We start from the raw sequence: 13,997 nt of genomic DNA, 5'->3' as shown, positions 1-13,997 counted from the left end.
TCCTCCTCCCTGTGTGGAGCAACTTACAATAGTGCAATGTAATGTGTCATGTCATTGGTGAGCTCTTAATGGTTTATTAGCAGAAGACATTCCCATGGAAGTAGTGAAACAATGAAGAGAGATAAGTAGCACTCCACCATCTGATAAGTGACACTGACTCATTTGGGCAAAGATAAGCAATTCTGCTCCACCCAGATGGAATAGAATAATATGCTCTTTACAAAACCCACGACACCTTGCCATCACCCTCACTGGGTCTGTGGAGGCCAGGCTCTGCTCTCTCAAGTGTTGGAAACTGGATCCAAAGTGTGCTGCTTTTTCTTTCCTCATCTTTGTGCACTTGTCCTTGATGGCTTTGTCCTTATCAGCCTCCACCCCAAAAGGAAAGGGACTTTATCTACCTCTACTATAGGTCATCTGATTTTTGGAATGAGGACTAGTTCTGATTCCATCACTTCTTTCTCTCCTCCCTGTCACACCACCTTTGTTACAATCTTTCTGAAGTTTTTTGTGTGGTTTGTGCAAATATGACACTTTTCTCTGTTGGAGTCTTTGGAACAGCATATTATTCATATTCCTGTGCCTAGCAGTGTTACAAAATACTTTTGTCTTGTTACCAGTTAAACTACTGGTGGCTTTCCTGTGCTACCAAAACACTGGGTATTGCCCCTCTAGTTTTGACTGACACTGTGGCAGGACAGGAGCATGGGCAGGTCCTGTTTCTGCCACCAGCAGTGCGTGAGCTTGGCTGTATTCCCCTTGTGTGTCTCCAGGGAGCTGGCCGGATCTGTGGCACAGTGAGCCTGGCATGGGTGAGTGCCAGCTTGAGACCTGTTGGGAGAGTCCATTAGTTACATTCACTCAGGCAAGAGGAGCATCACTGAAGACATTGATTTAATGCACAGAGAGAATTGAAAGGGTAGAAAAACAATCAGGTGGAAAGTACTGCTCTTCCCTTGCACAGCTGAAAGAGTGCACGCAGAAAATATTTTGAAGAACAGGATGATTGATCTGACCTCTGTAGTTTCCTGTTCCCTTCACTGCTAAAATTCTGTCTTTGGTTCTTAAGGGCACATTAATTTATTATATAACTGGATTTTTCACATGTTATCTGAAGAAGATGTTCTTACCAAACATGATAACATTTATTTTTTCTTTTTTAAATTCTTCAGTTTATTCGTGTAGGGAATAATGCATTTTTTGGGTGATGTTGTTCAGGAAAAAAAGAACTGTTTTAAGCTGCTCTTGGTATATGAAAGTAATCCATAAGCTTTACACTTGATATAAAGATTTTTAGGCTGTTGGCAGAGATTCTATGTTTGTAAAAAATTTTCTGTTTGCTGGATTTCATGTACTTTCATTTTCCCTTTGAAGTGTGTGGGAGAGAGCAGAAGGGGAAATACTTCATTATGTCCATGAATTATTCAGGTACAGTTCTAGCAGCTAACATTACTTTAAATAGCTCAAGGTCTTTCTTTTTCCTTGAGTATGTCTCAGTTTTCATTCTTATGCTGATTGTATGCCATGTTCCTTTGTTGAATACAATTTTGATGAAGTACTATCCTTCGGCAGTCTTTAGAAATCATTTCAGTCTTGAAATAAGTGTTTAATTCTGTTGTTCTCCAGCATCAGATATTCAGTGACCCTCAGTTGATACAGGTGAATTTTCATACATGTGACTTTACAAAAAATCAAATCATTCTCCTTGGAGTGTGTTTTCTATATACTCTTGTAAAGGCATTGATCTCTAATAGCCTCCCACATAGATTTCTACAGTGAAGGAAAAAAGGAATCTATAATATTAAATATTAACATACTGTTATACTCTGAGAGGAATTTTACAAACCACATTTAGTACATCATTTCAGTGGGGAGGCACGAATATTAAATCCTTACATTTTGGAAATGTTCTTCCCTCTCTCACCAGTAATATATGAAAATCTGTATTTAGATAATAGTTAAGAATAGAAACACAGGGGAAGACAGGAAGATGTCTAGAGGCCAGCGTGAGAGGAAAGGAAAGCAAAACAACCCAAAGTGAGTTTAAAATACTGTTCTTGTAGTTCTTGAAAATCCAGTGATTGCTGCATAATCACTTATGCAAATGAGACCCTTGCTATTATTTCTGGGGGGAAAAAAGTGTTAAAAAATTATTCCCCTGAGGTTTAAGGCTTACCTGGTACAGTGCAAAGAGGTAATGGGTCAGAATTACAGACAGCTGAGGAATAATCGCTGTGTGTGTTTGTGTGTGTACAAGACTTAGGTTTCCAAGAGGGACGCCCATGACCAAATCTCAACAGCTCAATTTAAATTAGTAGCAGTGAGAATTTTGCAAGGCAAGCATCAGAGGAAGTGCAGTAGCAAAAGAGTGTAAACAGTGGAAAGCTTGACCAGAAGATCCATTAAAGACTAAAATGCCGTCAATATGTTCATGTTCATGGCATGAGGTTATAAGTAAGATTATAGCAATATATTTATAACAAGAATTGACTTGTGTACATTTTCTTCAGCCATGGATGTGTTTGAGAGAAATGTTTTTGAACTAACTGCAAACATGCCAATGCTTCAGTCTTGTAGCTTAAGTTGCTTACTGGACCTCAGGTTCTCAAAGCCCTTGAACAATCTCAGCGAATACTCAAGGTTTTGTTGCAGCAACACAATACAGCAATGAAAAGGAAATAACAATCTGTGTAAAAGAACCTGAAAATAACACTGGATAATGCAAGGCCCTAGATTCAACCTGTGTGGTAACCAAAAACAGTGGTCAGAAAATAACTGTTGCATCCCCTTGCTCAGCAAAACGAGATTTTTCAGGGCTAAGTTTCTCTCAAGATTACCACTATAGCACTTGAAAAGCATACAAAAGTTGTTTGAGTATCACGATGACCGGGGACTGTTAATTAGAATAAAATTACAAAATAACTGATACAACATTCCAAAAATGCTGCTAATGACAGAGAATCTGTGTCTGCAGCCTTTAGGACCTTGCTGTTACTTGATTATTTCAACTGTGTAGAAGAGCAAGAAGTCTAGAATAAAATGTGTGAAAACATGCAGAAATCAATCTTTTGGTTGGTGCCAGTGATTACTGACTGGTTAAAATGGGAGATTCGTTACCTAAACCAAATTATTAAACTTCATTTTATCTATTAGTTGTAAATACTCAGTTCTGCATGGGTTTAGCCTGCTTGGTTTATATGTATTGTGCAATTAATACGGTTTTGCTTGGTCCATGTGGAATTGAATTACATTGCTTAACAAAATAATATATGTTAGTGTATTTGCATATTCATATGTGTGTTTTATTGCCATTTTTGAAAAGCAGAGTAGTCAATTTTTAGAGGACTATACTGTAATTCCATAAACAGTAATATGACTAGGTATTTATATGTGTAAGTTAGTTGTTTGGAATACTAATTAGAAAAAGAACATAATAAAGAAGCCTTCATAAAGAGATGTTATTTGCTTTTTATTATTTAAAGCCCAGTGGGAGATTTGAGACCTGTTATCTTAGGCATTTTAAATATATTTACTGCTAAAGCTGTTGTTATCTATTCCAGCTTTCAAACTAATTTTTAGTGTTGTCCTCTGAACTGAACGGGTGTTAAAATAATTAAATACTTTGCTATTATGGAAAGGAACTGAAATTGATATATTATGCACTAGATTTATTGTGAGTTTCTGTTCTTAGGGAGGGAAACTGGGAAGAGAGAAAGGAGATAGGGAGGGTAGTAAGGTGTAGGGAGGGAAATCCCCTTCAACAGGCCTGGGTAACCTTACTGGCTGGGGGAACGGTGTGCCTAGTACGTCTCTTTTACTAAAAGGTTTCAGCTGTTTCTGAACTATACCTGTGCAAATTACTGGCCTAAATTTTGATACTAAAACTATTTGTAGATTATATTACTTAAGAATGTTAAAGAAGTTGTGACTAGGCCCAGATTAAGTTGAGTACCACTGAATTCAATGAGTCTTGTGTAAGATAGCCAGTTGGATGAAAATATCAGTTTGTACTTCTTGTGGTTGCTGAAAGAATTTCAAATATGAAATGTGTTAGTAAGAAGTTACTCATGCCTTGAAATATTCCTGGATTAGCATCCTGTTCTGCTTGCAGTCATTATTGGTTATCAAACACATCCTGAGCCATTGTACGAATCGCTGCTGTTTAGTCTGAATTTGTAACGTTTAAATTATTACTGCTGAATTCTTGTGTGAAACTCCTTAAAAGAAGTGTTAATCCACCAAGTCAAAGGTGGAAAGTATGGTTGGCAAACTGAATTTATTAGTTTTTAAACTTGTTGCAGGCTGTGTTGACCAGGAAAATCTGAGATGTGTGGGCAAATGATTGATTAAGTGTGTTCACGTGCTCTTCTCAGAGGTTATGATCAACTTCCAGATTGACTAGAAAAATAAAGCACCGTTGTGTTAATTTTGAGTCTACTGTAAAGTCGAAATGGTAGTAAAAGTCAAGCACACCCTGGAAGTAGGAAGTATGTCTTAAGGCTTCTGAAGGGCTATTACAGGGTCAGTAAAGAGGTTTTTGCTGCAAGGTTGTGCCTTAACTAAATGGTTTGCCTCCTAAAATAAAGGTATGCTGCCCTAAATAGACAAAAAATGGTTCCTTGAGACCTTGATGGAAGAATTAATTTCTTTTTCTTTATGTAGCAAAGCCTTGAAACTATTTGCTTGTAATGCTCTTTAGGGTTTGATCTGTCTCTTATTTTATTTTTTTAATATTTAATAGTGTTATTCTTCTAAGACTGCTGTGGCAGTGGTGAGGGGAGGAATGGGAAAAAGGTCAAGAGGTATTAAACTTTAAAGGAAATTACAATTTTTGCTAATTCTCATAGCAACAAAGGAGTAATGAATCTTAGTGAAGAGACAGAGGGATGGAGGATGTTGGTGTGCACTCGCGGTGGTGTCACTAAGCTGTGCTGTGATATTAGGCAGGTCATTCTGAGAGCTCAGCTCTCTTACTTTCTAATTATATGTTTTCAGAAAATATTACTTAGTTAGAACAGCCCTGGGAATCTAATTAATGCTCTGTGCTTGGGTGGGCTTTTATGCGTTCGTGAGTTCCTTTTTGGTCTGTGTCCATGGAAGAACTCTGCCCACAAGTGGGCCATCAGAGCAGACTATCAGCTGCACTACCATCACTGCCATCCTTGGAGGTGGAGCAGCCCTTCCAAGCCCTTGTTCTTGCCATGATGGACAGTTGCTGCTCTAATTTATTTGGTCCCAGTCCTGTGATTTGTCCCTTAATAAAGAACATGTGAACTGGGAATACAGGAGACTATGTATGTGGAAGAGGTACTTATGAAAGAATGAACTGGGGGGGAGAGGGCTTTTCTTTGTCACTTTAGCTTGCCTGCTGTTGATGCAGTTGAAGAGGCTGTAGTAAAGGGAAGGCAAAGAGGTCACAGGTGCTTTGGGAGGGCAGCTGGGAGTCCTCAGCTCAGGTGGACGAGGAGAGGTGTTGCTGTGTGGAGCAGGATGTACATCAGCCTTGCAGGACAGAGAGGATAGATGGAGCACGGTTTGCCTCCACCTGGAGCATTACTCAGGTAGTGTAGATCTTCCTGAAAAGCAGTAATAAGCAGGAGAAGACTTGAATACAGACTTTTTACTTTTGGTCCCTCTTACTTGGTTCTTCAGCTCTTCAGTTTAGAAAATTGTGGTTCTGTTTGTGTTTGTTAATTCCAAATCAAATGAAATTTGTTTCTTGATGAGGGCTGTGAGTCACTATGTTTTTGCAGGCAATCTCCCAGGATTTCAGACCACATATAAATTACTGCACAAGATGTAGGAGATGCTCAATTAGCATGAATTCATTGCTTCTTGCTTATCTAGCTTCTCAAACGAGGCTCAGCATTAATATCAATGTGAATTCAGTTGGTAAACTGTAGTATAGACAATTTTAAGGTAAAGAACAAACCTGTGTACTCTACCCTTTTTACCTTTTGCCTCTGTTGGCATGGAAAGCTTTCACCTGTTGCTTAAAAATTGCAGGGATTGTTCTTCTGGATGTTTTTACCTATTTTTTTTTTTTTTGTTGTTGTTACTTTGAAAAAACAATATATAAACAAAGTATGTTGTACATTCTCTGAGTTTACTATGCCATTTGCTTAAACTTGAGTGCACAATAGCATCTAAATTGAAAAGGGAGCAAAAAAATATAGTAACAGCTGTATCAATGGGTTCTGTATCTCATGAGAGGTTTCTTATGCTGTTGGTAAGTCAGGGAAAGAACGCAAGAAAAGGTCCTTGTGTTGCTTCTGTGTCATTTGTGAAAGAGCAGAAAACAGAGTTTGAAGAAATAATTACTCCGAAGGGTTGAATAGGTGCAAGTGGTGAGTAGGAACAGGAGGTGACATTTATTGTGGTAGGAAAATACTTTAAAGAATTAGAAGCAATCTAAAAAATGCGGTTGGAACTGAAAGTCAAGAAGGGCTTTTATTAGTTTAATATATACTACTATTGTACTCTGTCTCAGGCAGAGATCTCCCAGACAGTTCAGTGCTTTGGGATGATATGGCCTCTTTCACTCTGATTTGTCATGTTACATTAGTGTGGGGTACACGTGCAGTGCATAGGCTGCCAGCATTCATCCCGTGCAGTGTCTAATGCCTGATTTGCCTGTGGTTGGACTGAACAATTGAGCCCTGCAATATTGCTTGTTGGTCAGCAAACAAAATGCCAGCTGGAGAAGGCATTGTATTAGCTTTGATTAGGTGTTGGTGACTGTGGAGAAAATCAGTGTATTACCAGGTCAAAAGAAGTGACCATAGAATAAAAAACATATGGGAAGAAGATGGAAAATTACTATCCCTGTTTGTAAACCTGCCTTATCTGTCTGTGGTTAAGACTTGGCAAACAAATGGTAATGGGGACCTAACCAGCTACACTTAGGAGTCAGATTTCTTCTCTGTCTGTATAAGCCTTTGCCACCCACATAAATACTTAAAAATTCACGAGTTGATAATTCATTCCTGAATTTCCTGTTTATGCTAAATTTGTGTCTATCCTTTGGATAAATAGAACAGTAAATCTCTCTTCAAAGTATATTGGTAAGGGCAAGCAGTGCTTAGAATTCCAAAATTTAATAAAAAACATGCACTGATACTTTTATGTTGTGCTAAAACCCCCAATTTTAGTCTTCACAAAAAGTTATGATTAAATTTGCAAAGTCACAAAACCATCACTGAACAGTTAAAAAAAAAAAAAAAGAAAGTAGATGGTATTACTTGTACTTCTGGGGTTTTTTGTTAAATATTTGAGATCCTGAAAAAAGACAATGGTGACAAACGCATTTCAAATTGGACAGTTGTTTCATACTGTTTCTCACTGGTCTAATGTAAGCAGAAAAATTTTCTGTAGCTCTTCCTTAAATATGTTTTCCAGATCTGATTGGAAGTAATTTTGTGCAGAGCAATTTGGCTAAAACATCTGTCTAATGCTGGGTTTTTTTTTCTTTTTCTTTTTTTTTTTTTTTCCTTTTTTTTAATCCATACTAGGATGTTTTGAATAACTTGGGTTCCTGTGAGTTGGATGAAGATGACCTAATGCTTGACTTGGAGTTCCTGGAAGAGCAACATCACCATCGTTCTGGTAAGTCAGATAAATGCTGTCTTCAGTGAGGTATTGTTATTATAGAAATATAAAACAAATATGTTCAGTACAATTACTTGGAAATAAAAAGTAGTAATTTTCTTGGAAGGAGGAGAGTGGTGTTCATTTTTTAGAGTTATTTCTAAGTGTGTTTGTAATTAATCAGAAAAATGCTGTTTACACAGCACTTGGCCTTCATATGGTCAGTTATGAAACGGAAGTGATTTTTACAGCTACAGAATTTCAGTACCAAGGGCAGATCCATCTGTTTTCCTAAATACTTTAAACGATTGCAGCCTACCTCAGGCACTTCACAAAGGAATGTTGGTGGAGTAATTGTGATCACATTTTGTGTGTGCCAGAATAATATTCTTCAAATAAAGAAGGTTTGGGTTCAAACATGAGTGTGACTTGATGGTTTCTCTCATGGTTGGTAATGCCTTGTGGCACTGCTTTGATTAATAGCAATAAACTATTGCTTTTTACTGTGTTTGCTACCGTTTTATAATAGGATTGAGCAGGTAAGTTGTGGGACCTGTGATGAGGAATGCTGCATTTCCTTTGGCTGGGGTGTGGGACAGCTGGGCCTCATCTGTGAATAGAAGCCTTGCTAACGCTGCAGGGTTTGGAGAGTCTTCAAACCTTTCTGGGACTTGTGCTTGATCCCAGGTAGAGGTCTGCGTTTGTACTTGGCTGTGATTCTCTATTCTGACAGTGCTGTGCACTTGGGCACAAGTAATTCTCACCCTCTCTTTTACCTGCTGTTCCCTGATCCCAGTTTCTCCATTCACCCACACAGGTGCCCGTAGTGCACATTCTTGCAGACTCATGTGGAAGTGGGGTTTTTGAGACATGTGCTGGCAGGTGTGAGCTAACTTCAGTTCTGGTCCCTTCTTAGATGCAAGCTTAGCAATGGTTACAGATAAACTGCTTGAATTGTGCTCCTGATTGGTATTTTCTGTGTATGATTATTCTGTGAACATATCTGAATTATCTCTATGATAATTCTGTTTAACCATTGTACCGTGCTTTTTAAACCTGTTTGCATATCTACTTATAGGATGAAACATCTGTTCTGTTTTCTTTGGTAAAGCGTATGGAGGGTTGCAGCAGTAATATGTGCATGATCATAGTTTTCTTAGTTGTTGGAAGCTGGGATGCAGTAAATGAACTGCCCAGAAAAGGCCCTTTCTAACCCATTCTGAATAGTGCTGTGAAGTGTTTACAGAAAGTTAAATCATGGGTAAAGAAATGTGGATTCAAAAAGCTTCAAAAACAAACATTGCATTTTATAAGAAATCATATGGGGCTCAAACTTACTTGTTCCCTGGACTGGTTGACAACAGATTAACTGGCAGAACTGTTTTCCATAAATAAAATTCCCTAATGTGTTGCACTTGGCCTGACCTTTATTTTCCTTCTTTTTTTACAAATCACTGAATTAACATTGAAAGAAAAGTTGTGTCCAGTTTATGATTGCAAAGATTTTGTAGCAGCTTCTAGAACTGCTAAAAAAATAATATCTGAATGACATACTTGATAGAGAAGTAATTAGGATGGAGATGTGATGTGACACATAATCTTCCTGCTCTTGGCTCATTATCCATAGCGAATGAGATGCTTTTAGAACAGAGATCTATATTGTCCTCTGAAGAATGGTGACCATTTCTATTCTGAGCAATAATGTAGAGACACACACTGCTGTATGCACATTGTCTTTAAACAGAGATGTGTTTATTTTAGTAATATTTGCTCTTTGGTTTTATTTGTTTGGTGGTGAATCTAGCTGCAAAACATTTTTTTTCCCTAGCTGTCACTGTTTTTTTAACTCATTCACTTGGAAGAAAGATTTGGAAGGATATAGCCACAGTATGGAGTTGACTCAGTTTCACCAAATAAAGCTGACATCTTTATTTTGCATGAGGATCCAGCACAAAATGATTAATGTGGTTGTATGTCATCATGTTAATTTGCTTTAAGATATTGAGGTAGTATGCTTTATTTTTCATGATTTAGCATTTGAATAACACTGAAGTGCATAAAAGCCTTGTACTGGATACTGACATCTAACACTATTAACAATTTCCTTTTCTGATTCTTCTGTTAAGTTGTGGCCAACTTCCAGGATTTAAGACTTTTCAACAAAAATTCTTTTCAGTAATTCCAAGTCAATCCATTCTCTGTTTTCACTTCTGGGCTTGCTTGTATTTTTCAAGAGGCATCTCTATTCATACCTAAATAGAATTCTTCTGAACTTCTTCAATTAAATAATATTATCAAATATTTTTGATGCAATTTTTTCTAGAGGCACCAGAATACAGAAGTGATCAAGTGATCCCATTGAAGACACACTGTTAATTTATTGCAGAGCTTTACACTTTAATACACTCATCAAATTGAAATTGATCATATTTCTAGGCATGCACATATAAGCCCTTTCAGGTAATTGGGAGGCAATGTGTGTTTTTTAAAAGATTTTTAATTCTGCCAGCTTCAAAAACAAGGATACAACCGATTGCAATGGAGGATGAGCCAGTACTGTTACTGTAGAATATATTATTATAAAGGAATTTCAATGAAATCAAAAGACTGTTTAATTCTTCAAGTATGAAACTGCTTGAAAAGTAGGTGATTTTCTGTATTTTTTGCTGGTTGCAGGTTTGTTGAACTCTTTGTAAAGGCTTCTTTAAATTGATGGGCTTGAGAGTTTACCTTTGGCTCGCTTCAGTAAAATTCAGTCAAGGCAATTGCAGACGTACGGATTTGTGACCCTCCTTTAGTCAGAGGTTAAACAGATGTGCTGTCCCTTCTGTAGAAGGTTCTGCCCTATGTTGTGTCTGCTTTACATATTTAATCCATTTTATTGTGCTATTTGTTTACCTTCCCAACAAATTCCTCATGTTTCTCTAATACTTGCAGGCGATCTGTGTATCTGACATTCACATGTTTGTCATACTGAAGTCAACTGAGAGTTAATGCATGTGTTCTTAGCCTGTTTTCAAAATAAATTATATTGAGTATTAAAATACTGCATGAAAGGCTGCTTTTTGAATGGAAACATTAAAATTATGCTCTTCTGGAAGTCAAAGGTATTAGCAGTACTCTGACTATTTGTAGTACAGTAGAAGTCCTGTTGATGTTCTGCGTATTGATGCTGAAGACAGCATTTATTTGGTTAAAGCCATCAGTCCTAGAGCCCTATTGCCATTCACTTGTGCCCCATTTGGCTCTTGATAAATAATTTTGTGGGGAATTACTATGGGGAGAGATGTTCCAAGAGAAGCTCTGTTAAGTATTTTAGCAAATAGATTGAAATATGATGAGATATGATTGGAAAATTATTCAGTTCTTTCTTCAGTTGTTACAGAGTGATAACTAAGGAATAGCTAGGAATAACTGTTCATTGAAAGGCTATAAAAATTTCTAATGACAAACATGAATGCAAGGGCTGACATCACATTTCTAACTTGAGTATCAAAAATTATGCGTTGGTGAGGAGGCTGTATACATGAACCTGTGTTATTTAGACATAACAATTCTGAAGGGTACTGCCCAGTTAATAAACACTGTTGATGAGCTGCTAAGTGGCAAATTGAGAAATTCTCTTAAATACCATTAGGAGCTCCAGTTTTTTAGAGATATGTTAGTTAAGACACAATTTACATTAGTTTCTGCTTTTAGCTGCTGTAGTTTTGAAGAACAGTATTTGTTATTATGAGGCTATGTCTCCAACTTTGTACTGAAGTTTACAATATAATACTAATTTAACAAAATAATTGAATTGTATTGATCTGCCACTGTTTTTGTGACCATTTATGAATACAAAATAAGATTGGAAAGATTTCTGGCAGAATTTGCTGTTAAGGAGTTTTCAAGAGGAGCTTCAAGCCACTTGGTAGGAAAGGAGACATTCCAGTAAGTGGTATGCTGTGTTAATTAAAATATAGAGATAGAAAGGAGAAAGAGCCAAAGATCTGTTACCTCTTTTGTTGTTTGTGGTGGTTTTATTTATTTTTTTTTTACTCCAACTCATTTTTTACTTGTGTTTTTGTTCTGTCCTCTCAGCTTTTCCCTAATGAGCTGATTGCCCTCTAGCAGCATCCTCATGAAATGAGGTTCCTGCAAAAAGGTGCTATAAATCCTTTTGAGTACTAGTGAATTAAATAATATTTCTATCCTTTTCTCTAACCGTACAAGTGAAGATAAGGAGATGCCTGCAAACCTCAGGCAGATGCTTCTGCTTTGGACATAGATGTCTGTGCTTTGCTGGTCTTAGCACAGCTTTAGAAGTCTGGAATTTTCTCATTTCCAGCTTTCTCTTTGTAAGTGAGTTTATTGCCTTAATTTACTGCTTTTGCTTCTGTTTTAAAGGCTGTATTGTTGAGATAAAGAATGCAAGACAGAGACGCTTTATTATCCCACCTAACACAATTACTTTGAAATTTAATAAAATAATATTTATATAGTACTTGGTGAGTGCAGAGCGCCACTGCATACAAATTCAAAATATTAATCGATGTGATTTGCTGAGAGTTTTGCATACTCTTTTTAAACTGGAATGCTTAAAATGAGGCATAATATGACATACGTGATGAGTCCTAAGGGTGCCTTTTTATTAATCTGAGTAAATTAACCTTTTAAAATATGCTGCAGCTTTGATTTCCGGTTGTAAAATAATGAAGTCAGTGGTTTCTGTAGTGGGAAATCATTGCAGGTTTATAGAAAGTGACAGCATTAATTTAACCTCATTCATTTTCCTTCTCCCTCATGAAACATGATGTATTTGATTCCAAGTATTGATTAGTCAAATGTATGAGGAAGACCTTTATATTCAGTGATTCAAGCAGTGGAGAATTTATTCAAGTAGTGCACATCAACGTGTGTGAGTTGTGTGCTGGTGTTTTCCAATAGCCTATTGAAAACCAAATGGTTTTTTGTGGTTGGTGTTATTAAATCAGGACTGCAATAAATAGTAGCCTTTTCTGAAAGTTCACGAAAGCACAGCTGTCGAAGAGCTTTGGTAATTCCTTTAGTGTTTGCCATGGTGGCATAAAACAGGTGCCCTGTATCCTCCTACAAAGATGTGTGTGTAACTGGGATTTGCAGCCAGTGGTCTGGCTGAAAGTTGGGGGGCTGCTCCTGGTGCCGAATATTAAGTACATGCTCCTGTCTCTTCCCCATCAGGCTCCACGCTACGTAGTGACTATTCATGGGTGTGAAATTGATTATCTGTGTACCCATACTGGCCTGTGCATCCATCATGTTGCTGCTGGAATGCTTGCTGAATAGTTTTGAATAATGTAGCTTGCTAAAATTTTTAGGAGAGATTTGTCTTCAGCCGGTGCTTTAGCCGTCTTGGATTAAATGCCTCAGCCTCAGCTGAAAAGTTGTGACCCAGTGTATACATGAAGCATGTTTCAGAAATGAAATTATTTATCTTATTTGCTGGGGGAAAATAATGAAATTTTATATGAGTATGAAACTTTATAACCCATCAAAATCCATCAGAATATTATTAGCTCTTAAAAAACCAAGCACTTTCAGGGATGGAACACATTTTGATCAAACGTAAGTTAAGACCATGTCTGTAAGAAGCATTTTAAGTGTGTTCTTAATTCTGTGGTAATACATGTTTTGGTTCTTGCTCAAGGTTTATGAATGAAATGACACATTACAGCATAGGTTTTGCAGACGGAGGAGAAGGCAGGAAGGGTTTTGAGATGGAAAAACAAAAATACTTAGGTAAATGTCTAATTAGAATAATTCATTGTATCAGAATATGGTCTTTTAGTAACATCACTACATTAGGTGTTAGCAGTCTCACCAACAAAAGCACAGTGTACTTGTTTTTTAGGAAGCAAAAGTCTGGCATTTGTATTGTATTTCTTTTAAATCCAGCTAGCCTGCAGATCAATTGCCATCAGTACCCAGCCGAACTAAACTGTTGGTGTAATGACCCAGAGATATTAATTAGGTAGTTGCTGAGGTATTTTGAATGTGATGTACAAACTGTGTGAAAATTCTGTGGTGAGTTTGGAGTTCCTCATGTGTCTTATTAATTCAATGTATTAATTATTGTTATTAATTTTTTAGTAGGCAGTAAGAGTGCTGAGCTGTGATGAAACTCCTTCGGTCTTTTGGTGCTTTTTTTTTTTGGTGAGGAGTTTGTCAGTGCAAGGAAAGAAAATTTTTCAAAGGTTTAATTTGCTTTTAAATAGATAATAGGAAAAAAACCTCCTAACTATGCATTTTTATCAAACAGTTGCTTAGAACTACAGCAGAAATACTTAAATAATTTGAATGTATTGCTTTGCTCATGAATGTGTTGTTGGCAGCAGATTGTTTCTGTGTTTACAAACAATGAAAACTGGACACTCAGCTCCTTGAGCACT

General features: G+C 37.1%; 1 protein-coding gene across 9 annotated transcripts in view; it reads left to right on the top strand.

Annotated features, from left to right (window-relative positions):
• The window catches only part of CCSER1 (coiled-coil serine rich protein 1), a 628,091-nt gene that overhangs the window by 131,072 nt on the left and 483,022 nt on the right, over positions 1-13,997 (top strand). For all 9 annotated transcript variants that reach the window (XM_066186375.1, XM_066186374.1, XM_066186373.1 and 6 more), the window contains one exon: positions 7,512-7,605. In XM_066186375.1, coding sequence (XP_066042472.1) covers positions 7,512-7,605 — 94 coding nt within the window. The remainder of the gene's footprint in view (positions 1-7,511; positions 7,606-13,997) is intronic.

Source organism: Chamaea fasciata, unplaced genomic scaffold (assembly GCF_029207755.1).
Source record: "Chamaea fasciata isolate MVZ Bird 193981 ecotype frontalis unplaced genomic scaffold, bChaFas1.0.hap1 SCAF_6, whole genome shotgun sequence".
NCBI classification, from domain to species: domain Eukaryota; kingdom Metazoa; phylum Chordata; class Aves; order Passeriformes; family Sylviidae; genus Chamaea; species Chamaea fasciata.
Note: the sequence above shows the minus strand (reverse complement) of the source record. Positions and strands in the feature narration are given on the sequence as shown.